Raw genomic sequence first — 19,271 nt, 5'->3', positions numbered from 1 at the left:
CGAGGGCACGTCTCAAGCCCGTTGTAGACGGGAGGTTCCAGACGTAAAAGCGGATTCAATCATTAGAAACCAACTTATCCCCCTGAATCTAACATCATTTTAAGTCCACACTGATGCGTAGCCATGGCAACATAATTGTTTTGCCGGATTTTGTGCTGGAGCAGAGCGATATTACGAAGACATGCTGATGTCAAACAGCCTCAGTAGCAACATCTGTCTTATGTATAGACCTGTTTCCACCAAATAGTTTCAGTATGGTACCTTTGGAACCAACAGTAACCCTTCAGACATGGTACCTAGACCCTAGTCTCGCCACCAGACAATCAGAGATCTCCGCCTTCTGATAGACACTCCTTTCTAAAGTGTGTTTAACACACCGGCGAAAACGGCCGGCAACAAAGCAACGCCTCTTGCATTTTTGAAAAGGACACGCCTTCTCGGAAATGTGCGCTCCCCCTTTTCTCGTCCGCAAGGAAACAAACACACAGAGAGCTTGAAAATGGATGCCGAGAGATTAAACTCCGTTTTATCAAACGTGTGCTCATCCGTGAAGAAAATATTTTTCCAGTGGATGTCTTAGTTACAACATGATTGAGCTAAGTGGAGTAGTTTCATGTCGTATCCGACAACGGGAAGCTTTTAACAGATGACGTCCTGTTGTAGCTTTGCTGCTGCTGTTAGCTGTCCCTGTCAGCTGCAGCCACTGATGCTTTCTAGACATCGTGATTTCCCAAAACTGAATAAATACCACACATAGCAACACAAAACTGCTTTGCTAGCTCAATCATGTTGTAACTAAGATATCCGCTGGAAAAAATATTTTTTTCACGGACCATTTAATGACTTATTACCTATTACAGACACCGCTAATGGCTAACAGGGCTAACAGCTAACGGTTAGCCCAGCTAAACGTGCACACAGAAATAGTAATGTTTGTTCAATCATTGTGTGTATAGACTTTACAAACATTGGATTAGTCTAAACGGTGATACAGTGATGTGAAAAATGTGATATATAGGCTATATATATATATGTAGCTAAAAGCTCTGCTGGTTTTCTACCCGGAAGTATTTGTAAACAACAAGGCGATTCCCTCTAACGTTATAGTCCGGCCGGACAGATGAGTCATGGCCTTGTAAAAGCTTATGTTTGTTTCTTTTAGTTGGTGAGAATGTGTCACCGCAAACGCGACAAACATCCACTAACTTTGACGGCGTCTTCTGCGAGCACGGCTGAGCCATTTTGTACCGCTACACGTGTTTCTAGTGGGACTATGTTTATGAGCACAAGAGTTCAGCGAGCCACCGAAGGACCGCCCTGCAGATTTACTATTGGTTCTGCAACGTAGGGAGTTTTTTTAAACTCTGAAATTGTATCCGCCCATCTAAACACAAAATCAGGGAGAAAGACATCAGTCTTTAGTTAAGCAAAGCGTCTAAAGACTGACTGAGTCTACTGAGTCTACCTAGACCCTAGTGTTTCCACCACAAACAGTGCTCTTAAATGTGGGCGGGGTTGTTGTCACTCACTGCTATCTGAAACCAAAATAGAACAGGCTGCAGTGAGTCTCTCTCCATGGGATATTTAAAAAATATTTGGTTTGTGCATTGGTCCTTCTCAGGCAAGCTCAGGGGTTTAGTGTTGCTGTAGCCCACAGGAACAATGCTCCATGATGCTTTCTTTTTCTCCGAGTGAGGATCTGGTGGAAATGAATATATTTATATATTTATACGTTTGAAGATTCACTCATCACTAAAAGTGTATGTCACCCAAGAGAGACAATAAAAACTTAAGTAATGGAACTCATGCATTGAGTAACATTACAAGTTAATGTTCCACCTTAAAATTCGCCGGCAGTCTGCCCAGTGAATTCAATTATTTTTTCTTCGACTCCAGCAACCAATTCTATTTTGAAGACACCTTAACTAGGACTTTAAGGAAAATTTTGACTTATGGTGTTATGTACAACTGACCTGTGGTGCTTAAGTTACAAGAGAAAAATGGTGAGCACACAATAGCCTGTTGTGGCTAAGCCACTTGTTTTCGACATGCTAAACAGAACATAGAAATCTTACACAGTGGACCTTTAAATAAAAGATCTGAGTATTTCTTCTACCACTGTTAACGTCAGTTTAACAGCATGTTAAATGGGTTTTCTTCCTCTGCTGACGATCCACAAGGTGAGAGACACAAACACATTTTTTACCTTTAATTTTTTTATTCTTTTTTATTTTTGGAAAGAAAGGGAATGTTAACTCCAACTGAGGACTACAATCAGGAAGACTTTAATTTTGTACAGCCAAGAGCTGGAGAGTAAAAATCAGCGGGTATAAATTGAGGTACAACAGAGCAGCGAGCAGGAAAACACACTAAACACAGTCGCAGTTTTTTTTACACTTGTACAGTTTGCTATTTCATGCAGCCTCCAGACAAAACTAACTGTTTACTCTAACTGGAAATGGAAGAAAAATATCATATAGCACAGAGAGACGGGGGGGAAGCGTTACCATTAACTCGAGACACTTGGAAAAATTGCAAATGCACGTCTGATTAATTAAGTGAAGATGTTTAGAACTTCACTTTTCGCAAAACGCTTCATTAAGTCGAGGCACGGACCAGAGAGTTTTCCAAATTAAAGTTAGGCTATGCAACTGTAAAACAAATCCTATCCAATTTGTTTGTAAGAAAATAATCCTAGGAACAACATCATTAGGTGAGAAAGCTAGTAAACAAACGTCTTTCATATTCATTATTCATCAGTATTACGTCTCCTACCACATCATACAAGTCGTTTCTTATCAGGTGCTAGAGAGAAGAGAAAGTAAAACATGTTTGTCACTAAAAGTCATATTTCCACTGGTTTTGTCAAAGCTCTACAGGCTCCTACTGTCAACCTACAGGACACACAAAGAGGAACCGTGTTGAAATAGGGCAGTGGACGTCTCTCCACCCTCTTCTGTCTTCCTTCCCGGGGACAAACAGCCTCATCAGTCCATTTGGGTGCGCTCTCGCTTCTTGCCTTCCTTCTTTTGCTTCTTTGCATCTGCAAGACAAAAGACGGTGAGAGAGACGGTGTTTACTTTGACACTTTCCCTGCCAGAGGTGGTGTTTTTGCAAATAAACAAATCCCATTGTCTCCGTGAAGAGCACATATGCTCCGCTTCAGATTGTAATAATCAAGCGTATGAGTTTTAATTGGTTTTTTATTTTGCCAGGGTGCAGGTTTAGTGCTGAGACGCTGCATGCAGTCCCTCCTCCCGCTGTCTCCCGGGGATTGATTTGTGGCCGGGTGTATGCCCCATGAAAAACCGCTTTATCGACTTCCTGCAACAGTGGATTGGTACCTGGCAGCCATGACAGAAGACACAGTCCGTGGCCTCCTTCTATGCTTCGCGGCCTCTCCGCTCTGGTGAGCAGGAAGAGAGCACAACCTGCAGCCGTTTGGCTAGCTAGCTCCTGGCTAGCTGTTTGTTGGACTGTCAATCTGCTGAGCTGTTTGTGTGTATGTGCTTGTCTGTATGCATTTGTGTCTCTGAGCTGAACTGCCTTTTTTATTCTTTGATAATACGCCTGTGTGTGTGCAGACAGCTGTGGGTTACATAAACCTAAATCAATTTGTAGTGAAATGAGATTCCCTGCCGCCAAATAGGCTTTTCCATGGCCTTTTCTGCAAACCACGAACATGTTACATCTGCACGTTCCATACAAATCATATCAACGTTCCTAAAGTGACAATATATCTGAGCTGACGTCATCATCAGGATGTGGAGGGGATGGTAGATACAGTAACAGCTGAGCGAGACGCCTGCCAAGCTGCCGTTTGAAACCAATAAACAACACAATCAGTTTTGTTTTTTTGAGACATCGCTGTGTTTTTAGCTGCTTTTTAGCCACTAGACACCCTTTGCTGTTTTAACACCACAGATAGTGAAACTAAAAGCTGCTGTTTTCACCGAGTTACTGTACGTTCAGCTTCCAAAATGGCGGAAGTCATTCATTTTCAATGAGAGCCTGGCGAATTGGGCGACCTGTTCGTCAGCTGCACGTCTTGGGCGACCAAAGCAACCGGAGCGTGTCCAGAGGAGAGTTAAAACACGTTTAACTTCATGGTAACGAGCTCTGACGCAGTTTGGCGACAACCATTTGGAATGCTGACATGCTTCAATGAAGCGGTCCCAGACAACAAGCCATGTAACTTTGGTTCCTACAACACACTTGTTCCGACAATGGATATCAAGAAGTTTGTTACTTGCGTTTGCGCCCACTCAGTCCTTTATAATGTGTCACTGTTCAGTTACAGAGACTGAAATAAAAAGAATGAGGCTTGGGACTGCGTCGTGGAGGTAGTTGGTTGGTCTGGTGAGTTTTAAAGTGTGTAATGTTAGTAATAGAGGAGAGAATTACAGGCTAATGTTGCGACGTAGCATGCAAGTCTTCCTTGCTTGGTTTGAATGGGATGACATACTGCAAAGCAAAGCATTTTATCAACACAGATTTCGTAAAACGCATGGGTGCAGATCCCGGGGGGGGGGGGGCAGACATGTCCCCCCCAAATTCTGAAAAACACAAATTGTCCCCCCCAATTCTAAATAGCTTAAATAATTGAAATTGAACAAATGTATACAGTAGTCCTATATACTGGGAGAAAGGGAAGATGATGAGGAGAAATGGGAATCCGTGAGAGGCGAGAGATGAGAACGTGAGTGGACATAACATGCCTGAGATCGTGAAACTAGAAGTAGCATTAACTAACAGCGAAGCAGTGAAAAGGAGGGTGTAGCTGGTTCCATGTACTACTGGCTGTTTAAGAGAAATAAACAGTAAAGGTAAGCATATGATTCTCTTTGTAGTGCTTTTTGAATGACTTGGTGATGGTGAAGAGCCTCTATGAAATCGTGAAATATGCTGGCAATCTCAAGCGCTCTGTGGGCATGATTTGCACGCGTGCAATTAAAAAAAAATCACAACTGATTGTGTCCCCCCCAAACTTGTCATCAGATCTGCACCCATGGTAAAACGACATTAAAATAAAGACTGGACAACAGCAAGCAGCAACTATGCGGCTCCTTTAAATTGACAAGCACGATCGAATGTTCAGTGATTCACGTGATGAGCGACTAGAGCGACCAAAGCTGCCACAAATATTTTTGACAGTCGTGCTTCTTGGGTGGGCTTCTTGAACGTAGTAGTTATCGCTGCTTTTCCGGCAGGGTTTGAGCCACCAAACCAGGTACTTTAAGCCAAGACATAATCTTTTCCTCACCATAATCACGTGGATTTTTTGCCTTAAGCTAACTACACGTTAACTGCAGCGTTGTTAAAACATAATGTTGTAATGAACCTGCTACGTAACGTACAAATGCTACGAATTTGTGGTTTGAAGAAACAAACAAGAAAGGACGGCAGAGGAGAATACCTGCACACCAATGCAGCTGGGCTGGACAGCCACAAAAAGGTTCACAGGCTGAGATCAATGCAACATAATGTCAATTTATTTAGGACATCTGTGTATAAAAAGAAGGGTGCTCAAAATGCGGGTGTCTCCTCTGCCGTCCTTTCTTGGTTGTCCATTGTATCGACGCACCTTTTTTTGTTGCCTTCAGTAAACACAGTTTCACAGCAACACTAAGACTTCACAAAGAGACATAAAAACACTACAAAGAGGTGCAAAACCACCAGAAACAACTACAAGAAGACATAAAATGATCACAAACAGATGCAAAACCACTTCAAAGAGACAAACGTGTCTACAAAGAGACATAAAAGGACCACAAAGAGATGGTTTGGTAGTCAGGCTTCTGCTCCTCACAGTTGATCTCATCTAATTAGTGGTAGCAGCTGACTGATTGATCACACCTGGTAAGAATCTGTCTGTGTCTGTATCTGTTCTGTGAAGCACTCATGTCAGCAGCTCTGATGATAGTCAAGGACTCAAACCTTTGCTGCTGCTTTCATTCATGCTTTATTATGTTGTGCACTTTGAGCACCCTTCTTTTGTGCACAGATGTCCTAAATAAACTGACTTTTTTTTGCATTGATCTCAGCCTGTGAACCTCTCTGTGGCTGTCAGGTGTGCAGGTATCTCCTCTGCCGTCCTCCAAGATAAACTTTTTTTGTTGCCCTAAGTAGGCGCAGTTTCACAGCAGCCCTAAGACAGAAACATACAAGGCTGTTTGGGTTGCACAGTAGGAAAAAAAAAAGAGCAATGGCTGAACTCCATGTCAGGGTCCTGATGTTGACCTTACAACTTTCAGGAAACAAGTCTAAGACTCGGCTGTTTTGACTTTATCTGTAACCATAACTTTTAAATGTCAACACCAGAAATGAGAAGTGTTGTGTTGTGTTTGTTGACATCTGCTGTTTATGATGAGCTTGCACCTTTCACAATAAAGTGTTAAAAGCTGCTGAAAGTGGAAGTCTTTTATTTTCTATCATCTGCAGCAGTCTCACAAACATCGACCACTTACTGCTAAGATATACTACATTTGTGTGTTCAGCTCGTGCAGGATGGATGGATGAGTGGATGAGTGGATGGATGGATGGACTTGATGGATGGATGGACTGGATGAGTGGATGGATGGACTGGATGAGTGGATGGATGGATGGACTTGATGGATGGATGGACAGGATGAGTGGATGGATGGATGAGTGGATGGAGTGGATGGAATGGATGAGTGGATGGACTGGATGGATGGATGAGTGGATGGATGAGTGGATGGATGAGTGGATGGATGGGTGAGTGGATTGGATGCATAGAGGAAGGGATGGATGGATGGATGGATGGATGGATGGATGGATGGATGGATGGATGGATGGATGGATGGATGAAGGGATGGATGGATGAATAGAGGAAGGGATTGATGATGGATGAAGCGATGGATGGATGGATGAAGGGATGGATGAATAGAGGAAGGGATGGATGGATGGATGGATGGATGGATGGATGGATGGATGGATGGATGGATGAATAGAGGAAGGGATGGATGGATGGATGGATGGATGGATGGATGGATGGATGGATGGATGGATGGATGGATGGATGAAGGGATGGATGGATGGATGAAGGGATGGATGGATGGATGAAGGGATGGATGGATGAATAGAGGAAGGGATGGATGATGGATGAAGCGATGGATGGATGGATGAAGGGATGGATGAATAGAGGAAGGGATGGATGGATGAAGGGATGGATGAATAGAGGAAGGGATGGATGGATGAATAGAGGAAGGGATGGATGGATGAAGGGATGGATTGATGGATGGATGAAGGGATGGATGGATGGATGGATGGATGAAGGGATGGATAGATGAATAGAGGAAGGGATGGATGGATGGATGGATGGATGGATGGATGGATGGATGGATGGATGGATGAATGAAGGGATGGATGGATGGATGGATGGATGGATGGATGGATGGATGGATGAAGGGATGGATGGATGAATAGAGGAAGGGATGGATGGATGAATAGAGGAAGGGATGGATGGATGGATGGATGGATGGATGGATGGATGAATAGAGGAAGGGATGGATGGATGGATGGATGGATGGATGGATGGATGAATAGAGGAAGGGATGGATGGATGGATGGATGGATGGATGGATGAAGGGATGGATGGATGAATAGAGGAAGGGATGGATGGATGGATGGATGGATGGATGGATGGATGGATGAATAGAGGAAGGGATGGATGGATGGATGGATGGATGGATGGATGGATGGATGAATAGAGGAAGGGATGGATGGATGGATGAATAGAGGAAGGGATGGATGGATGGATGAATAGAGGAAGGGATGGATGGATGGATGAATAGAGGAAGGGATGGATGGATGGATGGATGGATGGATGAAGGGATGGATGGATGGATTTTTGGATGGATGAAGGGATGGATGGATAAATAGAGGAAGGGATGGATGAAGGGATGGATGGATGGCATGGATCCTGGTTCCCTTCTCCTGATTGCCAGCAGCTGCTGACCTGCACAGCTGAGCATCATCTACAATCAGTCCACTGCAGTATTAAACCCCGGCTCAGACCTCCAGACTCTGCCACATCGTTCAGTCTCCTCTATGCTACAGACGTCCAGGCCAACTTCTAAGTTTTGTGACACTTTGTCTTTTCGTACTCTTTGGATCCCGATTCACACCCTCTGTGTCTCAGGTTCACCACACGAGCCTCAACCATAACAGCCACGTCCAGCCCTGTTCTGGTCTGCTGCCTCTGGATGTGGACTGCTCTGTCCTCCACCCCTCAGCCTGCTCTGCTTCACCATTCCAAGCCCACCTCAGCCATCATTTCACTCAACCCTTCACCCCCCATCTATAAACTACAATAAACTGCCTTTAACCATTCAGTTTCCTGGTTGTGTTTGCATTTTGGTCCTAAGTTGAAGTGTCACAACAGGGTGGATGGATGAGTGGTCAAATAAATTAATTTGTTACACGACATCATACACTGTACAACTCTACTGAAATGCAGTTCCATCATCTCCCTTGTTCTGCCTCCTTTGCTGCTCTCTTAACATTGTAGGCAGCTGCTATATAACTCTTCATGTTTCCATCAGCAGTGTGTGTGTGTGTGTGTGTTTATGGCATCCCAGGAGAGCTTTAGAGATGCTGGTAGGTGGATTCTCTTACTTCTGGACAGAGCCAGGCTAACTGTTTCCATCTGTTCCCAGTCTTTGTGCTAGGCTAAGTTAGCTGGCTACTGGAGGTTGACTTAATGTGCTCTTGGCAAGAAAACAGAGAACTTCTTCTTTACAAAACAACCACTCCATAGGCACATGGCACAGCACAGGAAAGCCAGCTCCTCAAGTCGAGACTCACAGAGAAGACTGATGGTTTGAAAGAGGCGTGAAAGAAGCCATCGATGTCAAACTGGAACGATCATTGTTAAACAGAGGTGGACTACGACATCACTCATCACCCACCTACAAGGCAGTGTTGGGATCCCTCCCCGGACGGCTTAACACCAATTCTCACCTGGACCCATCTAACCCTAATGACACACATGATGGCCGGGTTGGTCAACGACTCACATGTGACCCTAATGTCTCTGAAAAGCAGGATTTATACTTGTGCGTCAGCTCTTTGCAGAGCCTACGCTGTAGCCTACACATGTGGCCTACACTGTTGTGAGCATTTATACTTGTGTGGTGGTGTCTCTGTGTCACTCTGCAGTTACACCTCCAAAACACTAGTTGGCAGTGGGGTTTCTGTGAAGTGCTGTAAAGTTTAGTTGGTTCAAAACACACATTCAAAACACATTAAACACGGTTTAACAGAGACAATTTCAAACACAAGCACACAAATCAGCTTCACTATAACTTGTAGCATTCACAGACAAACACTTGTCTGTCACAAATATGACCTGCTAATGCTTTTAGCACAAGCCTGTGGCATTTTACATTGTATAAATTACCCTAGGAGCTAGCAGACTTTTCCTCTACTCATATGAAGCCAGAGACAACAGCAACATTTAACAAAGGTAATGTTGCAAAATCCGGCTCCATTACAGCTCACAACATAGACCGCGGAACTGGGGGGGCCAGCCGGGCCATGGCCCGGGTAACTTTTGTACTCTGACATAGAGGGCTGCATTGGGATTGGGTCCCGCCGGGTCCCCATTAAACAGTAGAAGAAGAAGAAAAAGAAGAAGATGTAGCCTAGCTACAGGATGTCAACACAGGAACTTGGTGCACACGCATGAGCGTTTCCACTCCATATTTATTCATAAATGGACGAATATGCCCTGAACCAGCTTTCATACCAATTTGCCGCTTGCCCCACCTGTCTGTTTGTCTGTCTGTCTGTCTGTCTGTCAGTCAGCTCCATCTGTCATGAGACAAACATGAAAGAAGACGTGCAGTTTATTGTGTTTCACCGGTGACAAGCTGTCATTACGGGCGACTATTACGCATGGCTGCGCGCTCTTTATAACTCACTGTGAACCTATATGTTGCATAATAAAGATTTGCCCCCTCATAATTTTTAACCGCCCCCTCAGTAACTTCATCCTGGCGTTGGGCTTGCCTTAACCTCAATCACTGCGTGATTATATAAAGGTAGAAAATTAAATAAAATACAGAGGAGGAGAATAGACTATGAAACAGCCTTTATTTCATTAAAAACTAAATGAAAACAACGAAATAGGAGCGTTATTCCTGACCAGTGCGTCAAAAGACATGCAGGCCAGGGGAACGAAACAAACAACCCCATGAATCTCTTTATTAATAGCCTATAAAATGACGTGTTTTCTCCTGCGGGACGGGAGAAGACACAAAATCAATGCATCTTTATTATTGTGTGGGCATAAATTCTCAGAGTTTTGCGGGAGCGGGCGGGAGTGGACATACACATTGCAGTTGCAGGCGGTAATGGTCAGAAATTCAGCGTTCTGGTTACTTTTCAGTAAGTGCGCAGCTGCGCTTGTTTTGTTGTTGGGTGTGTGTGTGTGTGTGTGTGTGTGTGTGTGTGTGTGTGTGCGGCTCTGCACATCAGTCTGATATGAGTGCTGACTTGTGATGATAATGAATATGGTGTTGATTTAGATTCAAGGCAACAAGATGAGTTTTGGTTGTGGTTGTGGACTGGATGTACTTTGTTGTTTGCTATAGTTTCATCTGTGCGTTTATGTGTAAATAGGCTTGATCTGTTGAGTGTGAATGTTACAGTGGGATCAGAGGGGTTAATCTGAGCAAGCAAGTGTTCGTGTTCATGCGTGTACTGTAGGTGTGACTGTGTGGAGTCGGAATAAAAAAAGTGCTCCGCAACGTTATTTAATACATCAGTAATATTGTCTGTTTCAGTGCATATGCCCCCCCCCCCACCCCCTCCACGTGACTTGAAATTATGGCCCCCCCTTGTTCAGATGCGTTCCGCGGTCCATGGCTCACAAGGTTCACTGACAAAACAACTGTCTTATACTAAACACGTTTTCCAAACAAATGCAACATGCTAACGTTATTAGCACAAGCCTGTGGCATTTTACATTGTATAAATTAGCCTAGCAGCTAGCAGACTTTTCCTCTACTCATATGAATCCAGGGACAACAGCAACATTTAACAAAGGTAATGTTACAAAGTTTGACTCCATTACAACTGACAATGTTCACTGACAAAACAAATGTGTTATACTAAACACGTTTTCCAAACAAATGTAACATGCTAACGTTATTAGCACAAGCCTGTGGCATTTACATTGTATAAATTAGCCTAGCAGCTAGCGGAGATTTCCTCTGCTCATATGAAACCAGGATAAATCACACACTAGACTTAAAATGCTATTTTTGTGGAAGCTTTATTGTCTTCACAATTTATTGTTTCTTATCTGTGAAAGTACAATAAATAAAAGCTTTGTTTCCACTGAGGGAAATGGTTTCAGCATTGTTTCGATGCAGAAGTATGAATGTTTCGGTGTATTTGATCATCTCCTTTCAAATTATATGTTTGTATTTCTTAAATGTTTGGCACCACTAGTCTGACACCACTGTGGTGTGTGCTCTCAAGCGTTTTAGTTTAGAACATGCTGAAGAGAGATGTCAACCTGGATAATCCACAGCCTCTTTATTTAGACCTGATCCAGAGCAAGTTACTGCTGCAATTTACACTAAATTTAGATCATACCCCAACTCTTTTTTTTTTTTACAGCTTTACATGAACGAATAATAAATGCTCATGTTCATAATGACAGTTTTAAGAAGTCACATAAAAAAGCAGATTTGATTAAAATGCTTGACAAATCCAGGACAACTAATGTAAGAAAAAAAGGTGTGTTTAAAAAGAGATACAGTGTGATGATATATGAAAAGACTGTCAATACTTAAAATCCTACATTCATTTTTTTGTATGAATGGATTATCTTGAAAGGACACCTCCTCAAATCCTCTAATGACATGCAGGCGAGCAGTTCTGAACAGTGACAAGGTGTGCTTAGTCAATGAGATTTCAATTGAGCTTCAACCCTTTAACATTCTGAATGTGCTCTATGAGGAAATCTTAGAAATCTCTTCTTGTCACCTCGGCTGCAAACTTCCGTGGGTATTAAGATTTTGACGTTCATAGCGCGCTCACCCATGCAAATATGGAAATCGCTCTTCCGTCCCATTTGTTTGCTTGTTTTCATTTGTTTAAATGTTTTCTCTCCTTTTTTTTCCTCTTCTTCTTCTCTGTCCCTGTTGTGTTTGTCAGCACATTCTGCTCCCCCGGGAGAGAGATGGAGGAAAAGGATTCACTCTAGCTCTGTTCTGTCTTCCTCCATATGTGAGACGGGGAGTGTCATACCAGGCTGGAGTACTTTCTGCTGTATGTGCACAATACATGATACTGCTCGCTCTGCTCTTTGCCTCTGACACACACTGATAATCAGGCTGCTGCTGCCTTCTCCGACTCAAATCCGCCCTGAGCCAATACACGGTGACTACATATCTGACCAGTCGAGAGCAGAATCTGACTCTCTGACATTTGCCGAGTGTTGGATCGTAGCCAAGTACATTTACTCAAGTACAATTATAAGGTACTTGTATATTTAATGATACATTTTGCCTGAAAATATCTTTTAAAATAAGGAAATGTGTAATTTTAAATACTAATATTAAACCTTGTAGTTGTATGCCTCTGCAAACCAGTCACGTTGCAGTTACAGTCCAGACTCATATGCAGCCATGACAGTAAACAATGCTTTAAATATGGATGTTTTTTCCAAAGAAGCTACAAATTCTAAAACGATGCTTCAGACACATCCTACCACAGCAGCACAGGCACCTGTGTGAAATTTTGTCATAATTAGCACATGAATTGTTGAGTTCAGTCAGGACCTTTTGAGTCGAAGAAAACTTCCATTTGCTGTATTATATTTGGTGGTATGGCTCTGTTCTGGGGCCTCTCTACCTTTGCTAGGCCTACGCAGAAAGCCTCTTCCACACACCTACGTAGAAGGCCTAGGGCAGAGAGAACATACCTTTCTGCCCTTCCATGTGCAAATGAGAAAACCCTGAGAGAGAGAGAGAGAGAGAGAGAGAGAGAGAGAGAGAGCCATCCTCCTGCCCTTCCATGTGCCTACATGGAAAACCTAAGGCAGGGAGAGCAGCAGCAAAGACCCCCGGGAACAGAACAGAGCAGCATCAATGACAAACAGAAATGACATTGATAAGTCAGACACAGCATGAAAAGGAGGAGCTGGGGTGGAGGCAGGTTGAAAAGCGGTTTGCAGAGGAAGCAGCAACAGTAGGCAGGCCAGAGCAGTTTAAATAGGGCGCCATGAATGAGATTCACCAATTGGTTGCATAGAAAGGAATCATGTGATCTATCAGCTGACTCCCTTCCATCAGTCAGCTGCTCCATCAGTTGATGGGCTGTTTGAGATCAGCTGATGTAGCTGGGATGTGAGCTGAGCTTGACATCGTGTCCTGAACTAACGCTGTGCTCAGTTTATGGCCAAAAACATGTTTTGTGAGATCACAGTGACCTTGACCTTTAACCACCAAAATCTAATCAGTTCATTGTTGAGGCCAGGTTGGTGTCTGAGCCAAATTTGAAGAAATTCCCTTAAGGTCTTAATGAGATATTGCGTTCTTGAGAATGAGACAGGTGCAAGGTCACAGTGACCTTTGACCACCAAAATCAGTTCATTGTTAAGTCCGAGTTGATGTTTGTCCAAAATTAAAATCAGTAGCAAAGTGCAGTGTAGCTGTCACAGGGAGATAATGCAAGAGAAGCATCAATTTAAAAGATAGATCACTTTATTAAACCACTAATTAGTTCAAATGGACAAGAAAGTGGTGTATTTCTTTTATACTTTGCCGTAAGATCCAAATATAGTGTATCTGCCTTTGGACTATTTCAAGGAGATCATCGTCACATGGTGACTGATGGGCTGTCAGTTATATTCTGGGCACAAAAAATCAGCTTAAAATGGCATAAAATGAGGCTATTAAAAGTTAAGTGTCTGCTACACAGTTTGGCCGGTTGACCTAAAAACTTCTTTTCTTAACTTAATATTTCTGCCCTACAAAGGCAGGGAGCCGTAGCTGCAGAAACTGTGAGTGAATGTGACGATAATACCCTGTGTGGCTCTGAATTAATGTCTGTGATTTAAAATCTGAACACCACCTGTCCGTCTAACAGAATGACACAGACAAAATTGCTCCGAACAAATTCAGAGCCGCCAGATTTATCTCCACAAAGCCTTTTGTTTAACCAGAAATCAACTCTGGCATCCAAACACTCCAAACACACTGTGTACTCCTGTTGTGCTGAAAGAGAAGGCGGGGACCTTGAGGTTTCTACAGGCATTCATAATGTTTCATTTCTGTCACTCTTTGTTCTCTCCTTCGCTCCGCAGGGTCTGTGTTTCACCTGGGCTCGACAGCAAAGACACGCAACTCTGAATCTCAGATCGCTCCCGAGGCGCCTCTTAGCATTGTCTCCTCCAGAATCTGCAAATGACAGATGCTACCTCCATCACAGTAACCTGCTGCAGTCAGGGGAAACCTATCTCCCAAACCCAAGGTGGCTGTTCAGAATTGCAGATTTGGCCGGGCAGATCTCTGCGCCCAGCCGGGGGTTAGATAGCCTCTCCTCTCTCCATTTCAGTCACTCCAAAGCCAAACATTTCTCTCTTTTTTTCATAAGCCCCCTGATCCCGTGGCTGTGGACTGTATCTCTGCCATCCCCTGACACAGAAAAGCACACACAATTCCCCTTCCTGTACACACCTCATTGTGCACAGCACCCCCTCTTTCTCTTTCCCAGTAACCCCTTTGCTTCCCGGGGCTTATCTTCCAACTGGCAGACATGGAAAATCACATCGCACATCACACTGCTCTGAAAGCTCAGAGTCTCTCTTCCCGACTGCTTCCCCTCATCTGGGCCACTGTCATCCTTGCTCTGCTTCTCTGTTGCCCTCAGCTCTCACACCTCTTAGGCTGTCACTTCGCATCCATGCATCCGGCCTTCATTAGAATCGATGTGCACAGGTAAACAGCGCTGCAAACCAAACACCTTTTCACTCGCGTGCACACACGCATCCAGGATGTGCATATATACATCTGAATTTGCATTTTTAACATGAAAAGCTACGATCTACATCGATATTCCTGCATAATGAAACACGAGGAAATTAAATTTGAAAAGCAGAGTAATCAAAATGTAATGTGGATGCATTCATGCATCCTTTACAGGGATTTTAATTGGGACCTTCTTGTCTTTAATGTCTATGCCACGCAGTAGCAACTACAAGGCTCTGATGATTAAATTAATTAATTACGCATAAGGTTCTTTATATTCACAGTATAACACTTCAAGATGCGGCTCAAATAGTGATGCTTTGGGTTGGTAGCCTGACCAAACCTCCAGCCGATGCCCCGGGAATGAGACTCAACAATTATCTTTTTCCAGAGTTAAATACAGCACCCTTTGAATGAACACTTCACCCCCAGATTGACCCATGCACTTTGCTTAAACTTTACAATTGAAGACACTTCTGCATAAACAGTTTCAGGCGTGAACGAGCAGCATGCCTTAGCAACTCAATGGAATCCACAAGCAGGGTTCAAACCCGCGTGCTGATGGGTGCTACTTGTATGCAGCAGTGTTTTTAATAGAAAGGTTTTAGCAAAAATTCATGGGACAGCATTGTAGTCAAGACCACCTAAACAAAGACCAAGTCATGACCAAGACTTTGACAGGTTAAGACTGTGTTAAGTCCAAAACCAGATGAGTGCCAGACTGACTCGGTGTCAGTCCCATTGGTCAGAAGCCCTCGGTGTAAGACAAAGACGCCCAGAGGCACCTTTAAGCCCCGTTTCCACCAAACACTTTCAGTATGGTACCTTTGGAACCAACAGTAACCCTTCAGACATGGTACCTAGACCCTAGTGTTTCCACCACAAACAGTGCTCTTAAATGTGGGCAGGGTTATTGTCACTCAACTGCTCCTCATTACCGAGGTTACACGCCCACATTTTCAGAAAAAAATACAACAGGCTGCAGTGAGAGTCTCTCTCTCCATGGGATATTTAAAAATAGAGGGTTTGTGCTTTTAGTCCTTCTCAGGCAAGCTCAGGGGTTTAGTGTTGCCGGAGCCCACAGGAACTACGCTCCGCAACACTTTTTTTTTCTCCAAGTAACATTACAAGTAAATGTTCCACCCCACCGGCAGTCGGCCCAGTGAATGAAGTTATTTTTTCTCCGACTCCAGCTGCTGTGAGAGGCAGCAAAACATCCTTTCATTTTATAGTTACAGTTTACTAATAAAACTCTCCACAGTATTGTTACGTCCCCCGGCCGCCTGTGTATTTATTATGTGTATGTGTTTATGTCTATGTAGGGTATGGATTTGATCATCACGTTTAGTGGAGAGTCAGACCTCTCTTTCTGTCCGGTGATCGTGTGTGTTGTGTTAACAGGTGTGCAGGTGATTCGCTGGACGATCGTGACGTTGCTCCGGCTGGATTGGCTGAGCAAGGGGCTCGGCCTTCAGTGTCAACGGTCGCCTACTGGATAACAAGCGTGACGTCACTGCTGTCGGATTGGTGGAGCAAGGGGCTCGGCCTTCATAATGCCGGCCACACGGAAGCCGCGAGACCACTCTCGTACGTGGCAGCAGCGCATTGTATCGTTCTCAGGTTTTGTGATTGATAAGTACTTTGTTGTGTGATCCACGTGTGATTATTTAGCTTGCTTGCTAAATAATTAATTCTTTTGTTAAGACCAGCACCTTAGGGCCAACTGAGTCGTTTGTGTATATTGTAAATAGTCATTGTCACATATTATTGTTTGCACGGAGCGTAGGGGTAAGCTGCTATTTTTGTTATACCTGATTTCTCATTTTTTTCGTTAGCCTAGGGAGTTAGGCCTAGTATTGTATTTTTGTTTCTTTTGTTTTTGTTAGGAATTAGTTATTTCGCCGGTCGGTAGACAGGTTGCTTTTTGTTTGTTGTTTTGGCCTGGGCTCACCCTGACGTCTTTTGCTCCATCTTGTGTGCGATATTGTACAGTGTGTTTTTGGAGTGTGTAGCAATAAATTGCTCACCTGTACATTTACTCCCGTGTTCCTGTGTGTCCTTATGTTACGCACCCACACCCCTAGACCGGGGCGTAACAAGTATGAACAGTGGTTACATGAGCCTCAAAACCAGACACAACTCAGCCCTGAGCAGAGTGACCGTCCTCTACTGACCAATCAGAGTGTTCACAGCTCCACCTTTTAGTACCACATCTGTGTGCTAGGTACCCCAACAGAGGGGGGACCAAACATGGGGACAGTACGGAACAGTTACATTGGTACCATCCACAACTTTTCACAGCAGAAATGGAAAATAAGCGCCGACATTTCCCCTTTTGCTCCTTTTTTTTTTGGCCAGTTTAGTGATATTCCCGCAGCTGTGGTCTTGGCTTGTCTTGAAACAAAATCCAGCACCCTCTTTGTCCAAGTGCCGAGACAAGACCTTCAGAAAGCAGTCCAAAACCAATCTCAAGTGCTACAACACCTGTTTGAGAAGTACTGAGCGTACGACTGAATAAATTAGACTTAGATTATACTGCATAAGCTTTGTTTGTAAAAGGATATAGTTTTACAGTCCCCCTTTAAATCAGTTCAGGAATGTTCACCATTTTGGTTCACCACTGGGGCATTTGAGAAAGTTTCCTTCATGAATTTAAGGTAACACGGTGTATTATTAATATACAAATGGTCATTTTGTGGCTGAAGATTCCTTTAGGAGACTGTACCAGAATAGCAGAAGTGAAAAAATGTAAGTTATGGATACTGCATGTCCACGGCTACACAGTCTAAAGCAGGGTGAAAAACATAGCCGTGGGGTGAATGTGACTGTGATGGACGCTGATATATTGGAGACCTGTCTGTTGTGCACTCTTCCTCACTCTCACCCATTGCACTATGGGATAGGTTACATCCCCCACAGCATAAATCAATGTGGAAAATGGACGGACATTACGCAACAAGACCTCCAACTCTAAAAGCACAATGCGTCATTTGTACGTGACCTTTGCTCCCAGTGGCTGAGTGATAATTATGGAGCTGGAGGTTTTTAGCATGAACATATGTCATTACTGGGCATTTCCTGAACAGAGTGATGCTGTTGTTTTTCTTGGGAGCTCACCTTCCATATGGACCTGCTATAAATCCATAGACATCTCTGTATATTTTAATAGCAGCATCCTGTATAACATATTTGCTGGAAAGCTTGAGAGAGTCACAGCTGGCAAGTACACTACAGCTCCTCAAGAAACTTCCTGTCACAATGCATTAATGATGTGCTGCCGAGTGAAAGATTTAACAGGTTCCTCCTTTGAAAGTCAAATAGAGTTTGGCATAACATCTTAGGACAAACAGTCGAGCAGACAGACGTGTTACAGTTGGCAGCGTTGCAGCTGTAGACATCCTGTAGTAAAAAAAAAAAAAGAGCTCTGTCTCAGGAGTGCTCACATTTGTCTTATCGGTGTAATTTGGGAGCTTCACCTGACTGGCTGTTTGCACGTGGAGTTTGCTTAACCTCACTGTCACTTCATCAAACCTTTCTGTGCACACATGTCATCTGCTGAGCGTGATAAGGCCGCAGTTTATGACCATTGGCAGCAATTCTGCACTCATTATAATCCTGTTTGGACAATGGGGCAGCCACACTGGGTCAGTTACATCCTTGTTTACAGAATTAACAAAGGCCATCGCCACACTTGGAATGAATCGAGTGTGTTCTTATCAGCAGTTGTAAACCCAGCAGACCATATTATATTCTACATGCGTCCACATGGTTATTTAATATTTAGTATTTAAGGTTTCTATGAGAGCATGTTCACACTCTTCAATGGTTGAAAAATTTTATTAAACATTTTCCTCATACTGTCTGTGCTGAAACACTTGTATACACTTGCTGTCTGAAACATTCTGTTTTAGCACCTGTCTCTTCAAGTCCCCCCCTCACGTAAAAGCCCAGTCTGCTCTGGTTAGTTAGTGTTCCATGGTCTTTGAGATCTTAGCATCTCTGCACCGTCATTTCAGACAGGGAACGACTGTAACGGATAATAGCGTCTCTTTTTACTGTAAAAAATCACCAATAAAAACACACCTCGACATGTTCCAGCAGGAATATGATCCGAAATCACATCTGCAACCAAGGTTACATGTTTCCCTGATGTTTCCCGTGTATGTTAGCAGCGTACTTGCAGCAGGGAATGACCAACAGGTTCTTTTCCCAAGTTGTCACATAGTGGCCTTTCATGTCTACACATTACACGCTAGGTACCTCTCT

At 43.6% G+C, this 19,271-nt stretch overlaps 1 protein-coding gene across 1 annotated transcript in view; it reads right to left on the bottom strand.

The window, feature by feature from the left end:
- Positions 1–2,198: 2,198 nt before the first annotated feature.
- ptn (pleiotrophin) overlaps positions 2,199–19,271 on the bottom strand; it is a 92,818-nt gene continuing 75,745 nt past the window's right edge. The window contains exon 5 of the mRNA XM_033614434.2: positions 2,199–3,043. Coding sequence (XP_033470325.1) covers positions 2,988–3,043 — 56 coding nt within the window. The 3' untranslated portion in view covers positions 2,199–2,987. The remainder of the gene's footprint in view (positions 3,044–19,271) is intronic.

This window comes from Epinephelus lanceolatus, chromosome 23 (genome assembly GCF_041903045.1).
Source record: "Epinephelus lanceolatus isolate andai-2023 chromosome 23, ASM4190304v1, whole genome shotgun sequence".
Taxonomy (NCBI): Eukaryota; Metazoa; Chordata; class Actinopteri; order Perciformes; family Serranidae; genus Epinephelus; species Epinephelus lanceolatus.
Note: the sequence above shows the minus strand (reverse complement) of the source record. Positions and strands in the feature narration are given on the sequence as shown.